Below are 17,992 nucleotides of genomic sequence, written 5' to 3' on the forward strand. Positions count from 1 at the left end.
AATAACTTGAAAATCTTAGCTCAAACAGCTTCAAAACCTGTTTGCCCAGCACGGGGATCTTGAACTGTATAAGATAACGCCTTAAATATGTGTGTCTGAGTCGTCTATCAAAACTTACAGCTATTTATATGAAGTTGTACAAAAACGCTTTATTTCGTCAAGACAGTGCGTTTCCTACGATTACATGCATTTGAATGGGGAACTCGCCCGAAACAAAGTATAGGTTTTCATTATGTGAATAACTTGAAAATCTTAGCTCAAACAGCTTCAAAACCTGTTTGCCCAGCACGGGGATCTTGAACTGTATAAGATAACGCCTTAAATATGTGTGTCTGAGTCGTCTATCAAAACTTACAGCTATTTATATGAAGTTGTACAAAAACGCTTTATTTCGTCAAGACAGTGCGTTTCCTACGATTACATGCATTTGAATGGGGAACTCGCCCAAAACAAAGTATAGGTTTTCATTATGTGAATAACTTGAAAATCTTAGCTCAAACAGCTTCAAAACCTGTTTGCCCAGCACGGGGATCTTGAACTGTATAAGATAACGCCTTAAATATGTGTGTCTGAGTCGTCTATCAAGACTTACAGCTATTTATATGAAGTTGTACAAAAACGCTTTATTTGGTCAAGACAGTGCATTTCCTACGATTACATGCATTTGAATGGGGAACTCGCCCGAAACAAAGTATAGGTTTTCATTATGTGAATAACTTGAAAATCTTAGCTCAAACAGCTTCAAAACCTGTTTGCCCAGCACGGGGATCTTGAACTGTATAAGATAACGCCTTAAATATGTGTGTCTGAGTCGTCTATCAAAACTTACAGCTATTTATATGAAGTTGTACAAAAACGCTTTATTTCGTCAAGACAGTGCGTTTCCTACGCACTGTCTTGTCCTTAAATATAGATGTAAGTTTTGATAGACGACTCAGACACACATATTTAAGGCGTTATCTTATACAGTTCAAGATCCCCGTGCTGGGCAAACAGGTTTTGAAGCTGTTTGAGCTAAGATTTTCAAGTTATTCACATAATGAAAACCTATACTTTGTTTCGGGCGAGTTCCCCATTCAAATGCATGTAATTGTAGGAAACGCACTGTCTTGACGAAATAAATTGTTTATACAACTTCATATAAATAGCTGTAAGTCTTGATAGAAGAAGCATACACACATATTTAAGGCGTTATCTTAGACAGTTCAAGATCCGCGTGCTGGGCAAACAGGTTTTGAAGCTGTTTGAGCTAAGTTTTTCAAGTTATTCACATAATGAAAACCTATACTTTGTTTCGGGCGAGTTCCCCATTCAAATGCATGTAATCGTAGGAAACGCACTGTCTTGACGAAATAAAGCGTTTTTGTACAACTTCATATAAATAGCTGTAAGTCTTGATAGAAGAAGCATACACACATATTTACGGCGTTATCTTATACAGTTCAAGATCCCCGTGCTGGGCAAACAGGTTTTGAAGCTGTTTGAGCTAAGATTTTCAAGTTATTCACATAATGAAAACCTATACTTTGTTTCGGGCGAGTTCCCCATTCAAATGCATGTAATCGTAGAAAACGCACTGTCTTGACGAAATAAAGCGTTTTTGTACAACTTCATATAAATAGCTGTAAGTCTTGATAGAAGAAGCATACACACATATTTAAGGCGTTATCTTATACAGTTCAAGATCCCCGTGCTGGGCAAACAGGTTTTGAAGCTGTTTGAGCTAAGATTTTCAAGTTATTCACATAATGAAAACCTATACTTTGTTTCGGGCGAGTTCCCCATTCAAATGCATGTAATCGTAGGAAACGCACTGTCTTGACGAAATAAAGCGTTTTTGTACAACTTCATATAAATAGCTGTAAGTTTTGATAGACGACTCAGACACACATATTTAAGGCGTTATCTTATACAGTTCAAGATCCCCGTGCTGGGCAAACAGGTTTTGAAGCTGTTTGAGCTAAGATTTTCAAGTTATTCACATAATGAAAACCTATACTTTGTTTCGGGCGAGTTCCCCATTCAAATGCATGTAATCGTACACAGTAAATTTCCCAGTGTTAAATCAGCAGTGTTAAAGTGTATTTACTCTAATAGAGTCATTATAACAACAGCTGGAGCAAAACGCCCCCCAGTGTGGGTGATGATTCGTGGAGTTAAAAGAGGCAGTGTCAACGTTACTCTAGAAAGCTCCTCCCACCACAGACTCGTTTTCAAACCAAGAGGATTTTTCAGGACGCCATTTTCTTCACATCAGTTGCAGGGTAAGTTGTTCATATTTACTTATTAAACCAACAATTCGACATTTTAAGCACAGGTAGCACGTTAAAATAAGGTTACATTCCTTTTGTCCATGTTTATTATATATTTCATTTTGCACCAGAAGCAAATGTGACACTGTCTGTATGCTAATGTAAGGTTGTTAATTAGCTAAAAAAAGTTGACTGATATCAGTGTTGGACTGTAAGGCTTGTTATCAAAATTTATTTCAGTGTGTAGTGGTGATTGTGTTGTGTTCTAGCATGTTCGAAATTCCATTAAATTAAACCCTCCATGTGTTGGGATTTACATCTTAACATTAGCTAGCTAACTAGCATTTTGGCTAACCTCAGTGCGCGGGCAATTCGCTAGTTATCGTTAAATTTTAAATTACATAACCCAAGCATTAACTAATTAAAGGTTTACACTAAATGTTACATTTTTATTTTTTTGATACCTATGTACCAGATATAGAAGTCGTTTTCAGTAAGGTTATTGTCTTATTTTAACTCGGCTGTCTTCAGCGATTTTACAGTTACAGGAGTACAACCAGCAGGTGTTATAAGCTTGATAAAGTATCCAAAATGTCCAGGATTCAGTTTTTAATGCTTGTTTTTAGTAGGTTGAATTTAAGATGACAGCGTTTGTATTTATTGTGAGTTGATGGTATTGACAAAAGTTACCCCGCTCCTTTTTCCATTTTGGTTACCAGACTGTTCAGTATGTTACCTAATGATGACAAAATACTGACTGCCTAGTGCTAAGTTAGATCAGACAAATGGTAAAAAGTAGTAGTAATTATTTTAGTTTTGTATTGAGGATTATATCTCTTGTAAATGAAATACTCATTTAGTAAAGGGCTAAAAACTACCGCCAAAGAGCTGAAACACCTTGTTACATTGACATAAAAGTAACATACAGTAAGAAATAACATTGCAAGGCTATTTTGCTGGTATTTATTGGACTTTTTTAATATTCACATTTTCTGTTTACTGTAGTTCAATGAAGAGCACTGACTATAAGTCTGTCTACAGGAAGCATGCTGCTTAAAGCAAAACTCGGAGGTGTGCAGAAATTTGTTAGAGTATCTGAGCCAAGCCTTAAGGAGTTTTTGATTGCCGGAAAGAAACCAACATTGTATAAAAAAGGTGTACAGGGAGCTTTAAGTTCTTCTTGTTATTTAGTCTCTTCAAACTGCATTTTATGATTAATTGAAAATGATCTGTGTTTTGGAAGCATCTTAGTTATGAATGTATATTTAGTGGGGAAAAAACTGCATAATGTGAGTGTCACCCATTTTAATCTACCACTTATCAAGCATGTTAGTGGCGCTTAATAATTTAGCTTTTATTTATCTGACTCACTTTTGAAGAAGTATCTTGAAATGATCTTCATTTTAAGCTACAAAACATTAGATGTCATGTAATCTTTTTGTTTACACAAAGTTGTGTGCTTGTTTCCAGCATTTGCAAAGTTTGGTGTGCCAGCCGTAACAGAAGGAGTGAAAGTTTTTGATAGTTCAGGGACTGAGTTGGATGAGGATGTATTTGAGGATATAGTAACAGATCCCTCAACCGGAGTACTAACCATCAAATATGAAACAGGTTTGTTTGAGTGATGTGTGTTTCATTGGATGTCATTTTTGTGTGTGTCATTATTACATTGTTTATTCAAAGAGTGTATAAAATTAGTCTAAACTGATTTGTTTTGCTCCTATTCTTGAGGTCTGGAAACATCTGTTGCAGAAGTGTCTCCTGAGCGGTTCCAGTTATCATCGCCACATTCATCAGATTCACAGGATACTGTCATCCTTTCAGACAGCCCTTTGAGGAAACGTCAGAAGCTGGATGCAGAAGCTAAGCAAGTAAGAGTTAACAGATTTCCACATTCTTCTAATAGTGTCTTTTTTGTTTGTAGTTTAAGTGTTCTGAACTGTAGTGGTTATATCAACATGTAGAATGTTTTTATTGTTTTTTTCAGTTGGTGGAATCCATTCTCACCAGCAAACCTGGTGGAGAATGTATAATAAATGAGTACAATCGGACCAAGTCCCTGGTGGATGAAACCAGAAGAAAAATGGTCAACATACTGGTAGCTGACATGACAGAAAAAAATGGGTAATTTATTTCTGGCCCTGTGATTTTTACTATCATTTTCAAATTATTTTAAATCTCTATTAATTCCAGGGAAGCTGACTAGTTCTTTTCCTTTTGATCTTGCAGTACATCACCGCCACGGCAGGTGAAAGAAATGTATGCCAGAGGAATTGTAACCTTTTTCCCTTACCTCAGTGACCCATACTCAAAAAATGGGTATGTAAGTAGCTAACAGTAATAACTGATACAACTAAAATCAAAATTTTTAAATCCTGCCAAAATGTATGTCCTTATCAACTGTTCATGGTTACATAACTTACTGATAAATTAAACAAAATGTCTGTATATGTCCCTCTCCAAGGAACATTATTATGATGGCGAGAGTGGCACTGGGTACTTGGCCTGGAGGATTAAAACCATACAGAGATGCACTGCTAAAGAGAGGCGATTATCATCTGGAGGTAACATTTATAATTAAGTGGAAACATATAATACAGTTCCAAATTGTGGTACTGTATTAATAATGGTTATTAAATGTTATTATTAGTTTTGGTAAAGTTGTATTTCATATTGTCTAGCACCAGGAGATGGATCATCGGGTGAAGACCAGTGTGGTGGACCAACTGTCAGACGAGAGTTGCAGTTTGTTACAGAGAACGTGCTGAGTGAGGATGAGTGTAAGGAAGCAATCTCTCTGATGAAACATTCAGCTGATGAAGACACAGTCAAGAAGAAGATGAAGTTGACATTTGTTTATCGACACAACATGGTCCTTGACCCCCTGCTGTCAAGCAACATACTGTCTGTTTTTCCACGTTTCAAAGATATCAAAGGCTTGGTGAATATTTTTCATTACGTTGACAATGTAAACACATTTTATTTTTTGCAGATAGCAGATATAATTCTCTATTCTCTATCCCTGTTACAGATCGAACAGGATTTTGTACTGATGTTTGGTGAGGATGTATCAGGCAGGTTGCTGGAGAGGTGGCCAACAACATTCAAAAGAAAGATTATCCAACAAGGCAGAAAGCTTCCTTCTACCAGTGACCTGGAAGAACTCTTGCTGGCAGCTGACTCTCCTGAGGATGCCACTGAAGTTAATGCTGACATTGGTGAGCTGTTATTTTTTAGCACATTCACAGCATATATAATGTTTGTCACAGAACAGCTGTCCTTTTGTATTTTGGGTCTACTCAAACATTTTGTCAATGCATTGAAATTTGTTATTGATGATGATGATTCAACTTTATTAAAAACAAATATTTTTTTCAGACTGGGACAGTGACCTCTCAGCGATTCTATTGCTATTACATCTGATTCCACCATCTGGTCAGGGTCGGAAGAGACCAGGAAAGGTGTCAGCTTCTCAAGCAGAAAGGCATCTTGTGGTCTTCAAGAAGGTTTGTTTCTTTTCTATTTTTATGGTATGAATTACCAGTTTAAGAAACACTTGATTCTTATTGCCTGTCTGTATTTGTCTTTTCAGACTGGAACAAATATCCAAGAGCATCTTGATGCCATCACTACCAGCACTCAACCCTACCTCCTGGCTGTTGGGGTGAAAAAGAATGACATCCACCAGTTCTTCATTATTCTTGACAAGAATGCCATACCATGCAAGTCTACCTCTTCACTTGGTGCTTTTGATGAACTGTTTAAAGCACATTTTGTGTTTGGCACATCTTACAACACCATGCTTCACAACATGTACACGTTCATCCAAACCACTGTGTACAATATAGATGTTGGCAAAGTCAAAGAAAGTCCCAGAGTTGCTGAAATAAGGGCAAGGTTGCTTCATTAGGGCTTGAAGGTTAATTCTCCATCATGAAGTGTTTTGTCTGTCAGGCTGAGTTTACTGGTTCAAACATGCTTGTTAGGCATTTACGGTTAGTCCATGGTTACTTACCTGGAAGAAATCTTCGCCTTAAATGTGCCCAGCGTGACTGTGGCTGTGTGTTTGGCACTTTTTCAGGTTTTAGAAAACATTTAAATACCAAACACCTTAACTATTTCGACCAACAGGCTGACACTGATGTTAATTTACAGCCTGATGTGGCAGTTAAAGAAGTTAGCACTACAGGGGAGGTGGTGTCAACTAATGTAGAAGAAACACCCACAACATCTGAAATGTTGAAAAGTTCAAATAAGAGCACTTTGGATATGTGTGCCTCTACTGTTGCACAGCTCAGGGCAGCTGGATTAAGCCAATCTACTGTGAATAGTTTTGTCTCCTCAATGGAGGAAGTGTTTTTTGAGATTCATACTCAGGCTAAAGATGCAGCTTTACAGAGCTTACCTTCACAGGACACTACAAGTAAAAAGAAATTAGAGCAGTCATTCAAAAACTTTGAAAATCCATTCACACTGTTAAATTCAGAAGCTAAACGAAATAGGCACTTTAAACAAAAATGGGCAACTGTTGAACCTGTTGAAATGGTGCTTGGCACAAGATTTGACAGTAGAAGAAACAAGATCACAGGGACTTTTGATCAAGTCATTGTAACTGATAGGTTTGCATATGTTCCTATTTTGGAAACACTGAAAACTATCTTTCAAAACCACCATGTTGTCGACATGTTCAAGTCAAGGAATATGTCCAGAGAAGGTGTGTATGCAGACTTAATCGATGCTGCCTATGTTAAAAGATGTCCCCTATTTTCTGCAGAAAAAGATGCCTTACAAATTCAACTGTTTTATGATGACTTTGAAACTGCAAATCCCCTGGGCTCTAAAAAGGATGTACATAAATTGGGTGCAATATACTTTACACTAAGGAATTTTCCTCCAATCTTTAATTCGTTGTTGGTCAATATTCATTTGTGTGCTCTTTTTCATGCACAAGACTCAAAGCGTTATGGCTTTAATTCAATCCTTGAGCCACTTGTCAATGATCTGAAAGTTCTTGAGACAGAGGGACTGAAACTTCCCATGTTTAAAAACTTGGTTCATGGCACTGTAATCCAGGTCACTGGGGACAATCTTGGCTTGCATAGTCTGTTTGGGTTCGTGGAGTCATTTGCAGCTCGATATTGTTGTCGTTTTTGTCTGCTGGAGAAGGATTGTTTTCAAAGTGTGTTCTGTGAAGATGATTCTGGTGTTGCACTAAGAACTCTTGATATGCATAAGCAGCACTGTGAAAGTGTACAAAGAGATCCTACGCTACCTCATGTATGTGGTGTGAAACGCACTTGTCTCTTGAATTCACTTAAATATTTCAACACAGCCAACAATTTTTCTGTAGATATCATGCATGACATTTTGGAGGGAGTTGCTCAGTTAGAGGTGAAACTTGTGCTGCAGTACATAAAGGAGAACTTCCTAAGTGCTGAACAACTTGCTGGTAGAATACATGCCTTTGACTATGGCTTCAATCAGCAGCGAAATCGCCCACCAAGGGTAAAGTTGTTTGATGGCAGTAATGATTTAGGACTAAATGCAATTCAATCTTGGTGCTTATTGCGTAATGTACCTTTGATGTTTGGCGATTTAGTACAGGTGGGTGATAGCTACTGGCATCTTCTACTTCTGCTTCTACAAATTGTCAATATTGTGTTTTCACCAGTGCTGTCAGAAGGTATGACCATCTACCTCAAACATTTAATTATTGATCATCATCAGCTCTTTAAGCAGTTATTTCCTACACTCAGTCTCCTACCAAAGCATCACTTCATGATACATTACCCTCGCAGTATACGAAATATTGGCCCAATTCTGCACATGTGGTGCATGCGTTACGAAGCCAAACATAACTTCTTTAAGAAGCAATTAAAAAGCTTTAAAAACATTACAATGACATTGGCCAAGAAACACCAAAGTTGTATGGCCATGTATTGGGAGTCTTTTAGCCTTGAAAGATTAGCTTTAGGACCAGGAAAGATGGTGACACTTGGAGAGCTGAAAGAAGGTCCAGAAATTGCTTTAAAATTTGGAGCTGCGTTGTCTACCAGTGTTTTTTCAGCTAAGTGGATAAAGCATCATGGTATAGAGTACCGCCCTGACTTTATCATCTGTACAGAGGTAGTGTCTGAGATTCCAGTGTTTTATAAGATCAAAAGTATTGTTGTGAAAGATGACATTGTATTGCTCTGTGGAAAACTGATGGAAACCCTGTGTTTTGATGACCATTTTCATGCATTTAAGGTCAGAATGCACCCCAATATGGTGCTGAAGGTGTTGAACATAAAAGAGCTGTGTTACTTCAAACCATTTGATCTTCAAATGAAGTATGGCACTTCTGATTCCTCCCTGTATGTGGTTCCATATTGTCATTTTATGCCGAACTAAATTCATTGTTTTAAAGTGTTTTATGACTCTTTTTGTGTGTGTAGTGTTTTATGTACACTACATGAGATGTTTTAATATTTTGAGCCTGACATCAAAATAAAGCCGTTAAACGTATTATCTAGTTGTGGTTTTTGCTTACTTGTTTTATATTTTAAAGCATTATTAGAAACCAGGTTTTCATGCTGCAAAACACTAAATTGAGTGTAAAGGTAACACTACAGGAAGAGTTTTAGTAACATTACTTGGTGTAAAATTAATTTAAAATTTTACTCTATGAGAGCTAATTTTTCACTAGAGATTAGTGTATGAATAACACAGTATAGAGTAACATCAACACTCATCAGAGTTATTTGAACCCCCAGTGTTAATTTCAAATAACTCAATTCAGTGTTAAAAATGAGTGGAATTTTACTCAAATAGAGTTAATTTATCACTATGATAGAGTAAATAATATGACACTACTAGTAGTGTTAGGTTCATTTAACACTCTGCGGTGTTACTCAGTGTTAAATTTTTACTCTATTTAGAGTTAATTTTACTCTAAAATTTTAACACTATAGAAAGAGTCGATTTAACACCAATTCCGAATGGGACCAAATAGACTCGGGACCAGTGTTAAATTTAACTCTTTAAGTGTTATTTTAACACTCCGAATTTTACTGTGTAGGAAACGCACTGTCTTGACGAAATAAAGCGTTTTTGTACAACTTCATATAAATAGCTGTAAGTCTTGATAGAAGAAGCATACACACATATTTAAGGCGTTATCTTATACAGTTCAAGATCCCCGTGCTGGGCAAACAGGTTTTGAAGCTGTTTGAGCTAAGATTTTCAAGTTATTCACATAATGAAAACCTATACTTTGTTTCGGGCGAGTTCCCCATTCAAATGCATGTAATCGTAGGAAACGCACTGTCTTGACGAAATAAAGCGTTTATACAACTTCATATAAATAGCTGTAAGTCTTGATAGAAGAAGCATACACACATATTTAAGGCGTTATCTTATACAGTTCAAGATCCCCGTGCTGGGCAAACAGGTTTTGAAGCTGTTTGAGCTAAGATTTTCAAGTTATTCACATAATGAAAACCTATACTTTGTTTCGGGCGACTTCCCCATTCAAATGCATGTAATCGTAGGAAACGCACTGTCTTGACGAAATAAAGCATTTTGTACAACTTCATATAAATAGCTGTAAGTTTTGATAGACGACTCAGACACACATATTTAAGGCGTTATCTTATACAGTTCAAGATCCCCGTCCTGGGCAAACAGGTTTTGAAGCTGTTTGAGCTAAGATTTTCAAGTTATTCACATAATGAAAACCTATACTTTGTTTCGGGCGACTTCCCCATTCAAATGCATGTAATCGTAGGAAACGCACTGTCTTGACGAAATAAAGCGTTTTTGTACAACTTCATATAAATAGCTGTAAGTTTTGATAGACGACTCAGACACACATATTTAAGGCGTTATCTTATACAGTTCAAGATCCCCGTGCTGGGCAAACAGGTTTTGAAGCTGTTTGAGCTAAGATTTTTTGAAGTTATTCACATAATGAAAACCTATATTTTGTTTCGGGCGAGTTCCCCATTCAAATGCATGTAATCGTAGGAAACGCACTGTCTTGACGAAATAAAGTGTTTTTGTACAACTTCATATAAATAGCTGTAAGTTTTGATAGACGACTCAGACACACATATTTAAGGCGTTATCTTATACAGTTCAAGATCCCTGTGCTGGGCAAACAGGTTTTGAAGCTGTTTGAGCTAAGATTTTCAAGTTATTCACATAATGAAAACCTATACTTTGTTTTGGGCGAGTTCCCCATTCAAATGCATGTAAGAGATAAGATAAGATAAGATAAAACTTTATTAATCCCTCGGGTAGGTTCCTCTGGGAAATTTGTTTTCCAAAAAGCACAGCACCGACAGAAGTTACAGAGTCAAGAATATTATATATATATATATATATATATATATATGTATATATATATATATATATATATATATACACACACACATATATAAATATAAATACATATATAGATAAAATATACAAAGGGGATAAATAGAATAAATAGGAATAAAAATAAAAATAAAAATACAAGTGAATTGCACATTTCAAGTATGATTATTAACAAAAAGTATTGCACAAAGGTATTACACAGTGAAGTGGAGAGGCACTACAGCTTAGTTGTTCCCCCCTCCTTTGTCCTCCTGTTTCTCCTCCCTCTCCCCTCCAGAGAGGAGTTAAACAGTTTGATGGCGTGTGGGACAAAGGAGTTTTTAAGTCTGTTGGTTCTTGTCTTTGGGAGAAGCAACCTGTCACTGAACAGACTCTTCTGGTTGTTTATGGCCGTGTGCAGAGGATGCCCAGCATCGTCCATAATGTCCAGCAGTTTCTTTAGTGTCCTTTTCTCTGCCACTGACACCAGAGTGTCCAGCTTCATGCCAACCACAGAGCCAGCCTTCCTGATCAGTTTTTCCAGCCTGGATGAGTCCTTCTTTGCTGTGCTGCTCCCCCAGCACACCACAGCATAGAAAAGTACTCCAGCAACCACCGACTGGTAAAACATCCTCAGGAGCTTCCTGCAGATGTTGAAAGACCTCAGCCTCCTGAGGAAGTACAGTCGGCTTTGGGCTTTTTTGTACAGGTGCTCTGTGTTGCATGACCAGTCCAGTTTATTGTCCACCCACAGCCCGAGGTACTTGTACTTGTTGACCACCTCCACCTCCTCCCCCTCTATCTGAACCGGCAGTGGACCTGCTCTGGACCTCCCAAAGTCCACAACCAGTTCCTTAGTCTTTGAGGTGTTGAGTTGCAGGTGGTTTGTGTGACTCCATGTGACAAAGTTCCTCACCAGACTTCTGTACTCCTCTTCCTGATCATCCCAGATACACCCCATGATGGCTGTGTCGTCTGCAAACTTCTGAATGTGACATAATTCAGAGTTGTAGCAGAAGTCAGAGGTGTACAGGGTGAAGAGAAGAGGGGACAGCACAGTTCCCTGTGGTGCTCCTGTGCTGCTGACCACAGTGTCAGACGTGATGTCCTTCAGCCTGACGTACTGTGGCCTGTCGGTGAGGTAGTCGGAGATCCAAGCCACCAGGCAGGGGTCCACCTCCATCCTGTTCAGTTTCTCCTGGAGCAGACAGGGCTGGATGGTATTAAAGGCACTGGAAAAGTCAAGAAACAGGATCCTGACCGTGCCTTTTCCCCCATCGAGGTGTGAGTGGGCTCTATGCAGGAGGTACAGGATGGCATCCTCCACTCCCACACCCGCCTTGTAGGCGAACTGTAGTGGGTCCTGGGCATGTTGCACCTGTGGTCGGAGGAGGTTGAGGAAGAGCCGCTCTAGAGTCTTCATAAGATGTGATGTCAGTGCCACCGGTTGGAAGTCATTCAGCTCATTGGGCCGGTTCCTTTTGGGGACCGGGACGATGCAGGATGTCTTCCATAGGGTGGGCACTCTCCCCAGTCGCAGACTGAGATTGAAGACTCGTTGTAGCGGCTCCCCAAGTTCAGCAGCACACGCCTTTAGCATCCTCGGACACACCTTGTCCGGACCTGCTGCCTTTCTGGGGCGAAGCTTCCTCAGTTGTCTCCTGACCTGATCCACTGTGACACTGGGAGATGATTGGAAGGAGGGGGGGGAAGATGTCCTGCTGCTGAGAGAGGGATTGGAGGAGGGGGGTGTCATCATAGTGTCAGGAAGGGGGGGAAGCAAGGGAGGTAGGAGAGTGGGGAGAGGGCTCTGTAGTGAAGGTGAGGGTGAGGGTGGGGGGGTTGTGGGCTGGTCAAACCTGTTGAAGAAGTTGTTGAGTTCGTTTGCCTTCTCCACAGTCCCCCCCACTGTGCTGTTCTTGGTGTTGTGGCCTGTGATAGTTTTCACACCATTCCAGACCTCCCTCATATTGTTCCTCTCCAACTTCTGCTCCACCTTCCTCCTGTAGGTGTCCTTTGCTTCCCTCAGGCAGCGTTTCACCTCCCGCTGTGCTGCTTTCATCTCCTCCTTCACTTTGCTCCTGAAAGCCTTCTTCTTCATGTTGAGGACAGCTTTGACTTCCTGTGTTACCCATCCATCCATCCATCCATCTTCGTCCGCTTTATCCGGGGCCGGGTCGCGGGGGCAGCAGCCTAAGCAAAGAGGCCCAGACCTCCCTCTCCCCAGCCACCTCCTCCAGCTCATCCGGGGGAACACCAAGGCGTTCCCAGGCCAGCCGAGAGATATAATCTCTCCAGCGTGTCCTGGGTCTGCCCCGGGGCCTCCTCCCGGTGGGACATGCCTGGAACACCTCACCCAGGAGGCGCCCAGGGGGCATCCTTGTCAGATGCCCAAACCACCTCAGCTGGCTCCTTTCGATGTGGAGCAGCAGCGGCTCTACTCTGAGCCCCTCCCGGATAGCCGAACTTCTCACCCTATCTCTAAGGGAGATGCCAGCCACCCTTCGGAGGAAGCTCATTTCCGCCGCTTGTATCTGCGATCTCGTCCTTTCGGTCACTACCCACAGCTCGTGGCCATAGGTGAGGGTAGGGACGTAGATCGACCGGTAAATTGAGAGCTTCGCTTTTACACTCAGCTCCCTCTTCACCACGACGGACCGGTGCAGCGTCTGCATTACTGCAGCTGCAGCCCCAATCCGTCTGTCGATCTCCGGCTCCCTTCTCCCATCACTCGCGAACAAGACCCCGAGATACTTGAACTCCTTCACTTGGGGCAGGACCTCATCCCCGACCCGGAGTGGGCACTCCACCCTTTTCCGGCTGAGAACCATGGCCTCAGATTTGGAGGTGCTGATCCTCATTCCCGCTGCTTCACACTCGGCTGCGAACCGCTCCAGTGCGAGCTGGAGGCCCTCACCCGATGAGGTGTTACCCACGGTTTGTTATTAGGGTAACACCGTACCGTCTTAGCAGGGGCGACCGTGTCCACACAAAAGTTGAGGTAGTCTGTAAGACAGTGTGTCGCCCCCTCTATGTCCTCACCATGTGGGCTCAGAAGCACGTCCCAGTCTGTGGTGTCATAACAGTCTCTCAGAGCATCCTCCTTTTCTGGGGTCCATCTCCTGATGGAACGTGTTGTGACAGGCTGCCTTTGGACGAGGGGTGTGTATTGTGGCTGTAGGTAAACCAGGTTGTGGTCTGACTTCCCTAGTGGGGGGAGGGGGGTGGCTCTGTATGCATCTCTCACATTAGCATACAGTAGGTCAATTGTCCTGTTGCTCCTTGTGGGACAATTCACAAACTGGTGAAAAGCAGCCAGAGTAGAATCCAGTGTGGCATGATTAAAGTCTCCAGATATAATAATGAAATCTTCGGGGTTTTGTGTCTGGAGTCTTGCTGTGACTGTGTGTATTTTCTCACAGGCAGCTGTTGCGTCGGCCCTCGGAGGAATGTAAACACACACACAGATCACATGACTGAACTCCCGAGGTAGATAATATGGCCGCAAGCTAACAGCTAGCAGCTCCAGGTCCGGACGGCATACCGAAACTTTAACGGAGACGTGTCCGGGGTTGCAGTATCTGTTGTTAACGTAGACAATGAGTCCCCCACCTCTGCTTTTTCCGCTGGCCTGCGTGTCCCTATCGGCTCTCACGGATGTGAAACCGCATAGGTCTACGTTAGCCTGTGGCGTTAGCTCGGTTAGCCACGTCTCCGTGAAGATAAACAAACTGCACTCACGGTATAGTCGGTGGTTGTTCAGAGCACACAGTTCGTCCATTTTATTCGGTAGCGAGTTCACGTTGCCCATTATCACTGTCGGGATTGATGGTTTGAATTGCCTCCGGTGATCCGCTTTCCTCGCTCCAGCCTTGCAGCCTCTGTAGCTCCTCTTTATCTCAGCCGTGATGTTGTGTCGCATGCCGGTCTTTCCCTTTGTTCTTAGAGCCAGCAGCTCCGCTCTCGAGTAGATGAAGGAGCTGGTTCCAGAAGTTTTAAAAAGTGCATTATCCATCTTGTATCGCTATATCTAAGAGGTAGAAGTACAGTAACTAGAGGAAGGTGAAATAAAGTTTGAAAGCCTAGTCTAAAAAAAGTTAAAAGTTAAGAAAAAGTGCGGTGTTGCAGAGCTACTTGGAAAGGCTGCCGTCACTCCAGCGCCATCTTGGTATCATCGTAGGAAACGCACTGTCTTGACGAAAAAAAACGTTTTTGTACAACTTCATATAAATAGCTGTAAGTCTTGATAGAAGAAGCATACACACATATTTAAGGCGTTATCTTATACAGTTCAAGATCCCCGTGCTGGGCAAACAGGTTTTGAAGCTGTTTGAGCTAAGATTTTCAAGTTATTCACATAATGAAAACCTATACTTTGTTTCGGGCGAGTTCCCCATTCAAATGCATGTAATCGTAGGAAACGCACTGTCTTGACGAAATAAAGCGTTTTTGTACAACTTCATATAAATAGCTTTAAGTCTTGATAGAAGAAGCATACACACATATTTAAGGCGTTATCTTATACAGTTCAAGATCCCCGTGCTGGGCAAACAGGTTTTGAAGCTGTTTGAGCTAAGATTTTCAAGTTATTCACATAATGAAAACCTATACTTTGTTTCGGGCGAGTTCCCCATTCAAATGCATGTAATCGTAGGAAACGCACTGTCTTGACGAAATAAAGCGTTTTTGTACAACTTCATATTAATAGCTGTAAGTCTTGATAGAAGAAGCATACACACATATTTAAGGCGTTATCTTATACAGTTCAAGATCCCCGTGCTGGGCAAACAGGTTTTGAAGCTGTTTGAGCTAAGATTTTCAAGTTATTCACATAATGAAAACCTATACTTTGTTTCGGGCGAGTTCCCCATTCAAATGCATGTAATCGTAGGAAACGCACTGTCTTGACGAAATAAAGCGTTTTTGTACAACTTCATATAAATAGCTGTAAGTTTTGATAGACGACTCAGACACACATATTTAAGGCGTTATCTTATACAGTTCAAGATCCCCGTGCTGGGCAAACAGGTTTTGAAGCTGTTTGAGCTAAGATTTTCAAGTTATTCACATAATGAAAACCTATACTTTGTTTCGGGCGAGTTCCCCATTCAAATGCATGTAATCGTAGGAAACGCACTGTCTTGACGAAATAAAGCGTTTTTGTACAACTTCATATAAATAGCTGTAAGTCTTGATAGAAGAAGCATACACACATATTTAAGGCGTTATCTTATACAGTTCAAGATCCCCGTGCTGTGCAAACAGGTTTTGAAGCTGTTTGAGCTAAGATTTTCAAGTTATTCACATAATGAAAACCTATACTTTGTTTCGGACGAGTTCCCCATTCAAATGCATGTAATCGTAGGAAACGCACTGTCTTGACGAAATAAAGCGTTTTTGTACAACTTCATATAAATAGCTGTAAGTTTTGATAGACGACTCAGACACACATATTTAAGGCGTTATCTTATACAGTTCAAGATCCCCGTGCTGGGCAAACAGGTTTTGAAGCTGTTTGAGCTAAGATTTTCAAGTTATTCACATAATGAAAACCTATACTTTGTTTCGGGCGAGTTCCCCATTCAAATGCATGTAATCGTAGGAAACGCACTGTCTTGACGAAATAAAGCGTTTTTGTACAACTTCATATAAATAGCTGTAAGTCTTGATAGAAGAAGCATACACACATATTTAAGGCGTTATCTTATACAGTTCAAGATCCCCGTGCTGTGCAAACAGGTTTTGAGGCTGCTTGAGCTAAGATTTTCAAGTTATTCACATAACGAAAACCTATACTTTGTTTCGGGCGAGTTCCCCATTCAAATGCATGTAATCGTAGGAAACGCACTGTCTTGATGAAATAAAGCGTTTTTGTACAACTTCATATAAATAGCTGTAAGTTTTGATAGACGACTCAGACACACATATTTAAGGCGTTATCTTATACAGTTCAAGATCCCCGTGCTGGGCAAACAGGTTTTGAAGCTGTTTGAGCTAAGATTTTCAAGTTATTCACATAATGAAAACCTATACTTTGTTTCGGGCGAGTTCCCCATTCAAATGCATGTAATCGTAGGAAACGCACTGTCTTGACGAAATAAAGCGTTTTTGTACAACTTCATATAAATAGCTGTAAGTTTTGATAGACGACTCAGACACACATATTTAAGGCGTTATCTTATACAGTTCAAGATCCCCGTGCTGGGCAAACAGGTTTTGAAGCTGTTTGAGCTAAGATTTTCAAGTTATTCACATAATGAAAACCTATACTTTGTTTCGGGCGAGTTCCCCATTCAAATGCATGTAATCGTAGGAAACGCACTGTCTTGACGAAATAAAGCGTTTTTGTACAACTTCATATAAATAGCTGTAAGTCTTGATAGAAGAAGCATACACACATATTTAAGGCGTTATCTTATACAGTTCAAGATCCCTGTGTTGGGCAAACAGGTTTTGAAGCTGTTTGAGCTAAGATTTTCAAGTTATTCACATAATGAAAACCTATACTTTGTTTCGGGCGAGTTCCCCATTAAAATGCATGTAATCGTAGGAAACGCACTGTCTTGACGAAATAAAGCGTTTTTGTACAACTTCATATAAATAGCTGTAAGTCTTGATAGAAGAAGCATACACACATATTTAAGGCGTTATCTTATACAGTTCAAGATCCCCGTGCTGGGCAAAAAGGTTTTGAAGCTGTTTGAGCTAAGATTTTCAAGTTATTCACATAATGAAAACCTATACTTTGTTTCGGGCGAGTTCCCCATTCAAATGCATGTAATCGTAGGAAACGCACTGTCTTGACGAAATAAAGCGTTTTTGTACAACTTCATATAAATAGCTGTAAGTTTTGATAGACGACTCAGACACACATATTTAAGGCGTTATCTTATACAGTTCAAGATCCCCGTGCTGGGCAAACAGGTTTTGAAGCTGTTTGAGCTAAGATTTTCAAGTTATTCACATAATGAAAACCTATACTTTGTTTCGGGCGAGTTCCCCATTCAAATGCATGTAATCGTAGGAAACGCACTGTCTTGACGAAATAAAGCGTTTTTGTACAACTTCATATAAATAGCTGTAAGTTTTGATAGACGACTCAGACACACATATTTAAGGCGTTATCTTATACAGTTCAAGATCCCCGTGCTGGGCAAACAGGTTTTGAAGCTGTTTCAGCTAAGATTTTCAAGTTATTCACATAATGAAAACCTATACTTTGTTTCGGGCGAGTTCCCCATTCAAATGCATGTAATCGTAGGAAACGCACTGTCTTGACGAAATAAAGCGTTTTTGTACAACTTCATATAAATAGCTGTAAGTTTTGATAGACGATTCAGACACACATATTTAAGGCCTTATCTTATACAGTTCAAGATCCCCGTGCTGGGCAAACAGGT

At 40.4% G+C, this 17,992-nt stretch overlaps 2 protein-coding genes across 2 annotated transcripts; one reads left to right on the plus strand and one right to left on the minus strand.

Moving 5' to 3' along the window:
- Positions 1 to 2,074: 2,074 nt before the first annotated feature.
- Positions 2,075 to 6,172, plus strand: LOC148097823 (uncharacterized). The gene is made up of 11 exons (XM_087831686.1): positions 2,075 to 2,264; positions 3,294 to 3,407; positions 3,723 to 3,863; positions 3,984 to 4,123; positions 4,240 to 4,376; positions 4,482 to 4,575; positions 4,717 to 4,816; positions 4,934 to 5,193; positions 5,284 to 5,470; positions 5,631 to 5,758; positions 5,845 to 6,172. The coding sequence occupies exons 1-11, from the start codon at positions 2,144 to 2,146 to the stop codon at positions 6,160 to 6,162; spliced, it is 1,740 nt and encodes a 579-aa protein (XP_087687812.1). The 5' UTR covers positions 2,075 to 2,143; the 3' UTR covers positions 6,163 to 6,172.
- A 1,054-nt stretch (positions 6,173 to 7,226) lies between these two features.
- Positions 7,227 to 14,607, minus strand: LOC148097824 (uncharacterized). The gene is made up of 3 exons (XM_087831350.1): positions 13,518 to 14,607; positions 12,481 to 12,716; positions 7,227 to 7,355 (listed from the first exon to the last, which is right to left on the minus strand). The coding sequence occupies exons 1-3, from the start codon at positions 14,605 to 14,607 to the stop codon at positions 7,227 to 7,229; spliced, it is 1,455 nt and encodes a 484-aa protein (XP_087687476.1).
- Positions 14,608 to 17,992: the final 3,385 nt, after the last annotated feature.

The sequence above is a fragment of the Neolamprologus brichardi genome, chromosome 18 (assembly GCF_056152115.1).
Source record: "Neolamprologus brichardi isolate AB-2024 chromosome 18, ASM5615211v1, whole genome shotgun sequence".
Taxonomy (NCBI): Eukaryota; Metazoa; Chordata; class Actinopteri; order Cichliformes; family Cichlidae; genus Neolamprologus; species Neolamprologus brichardi.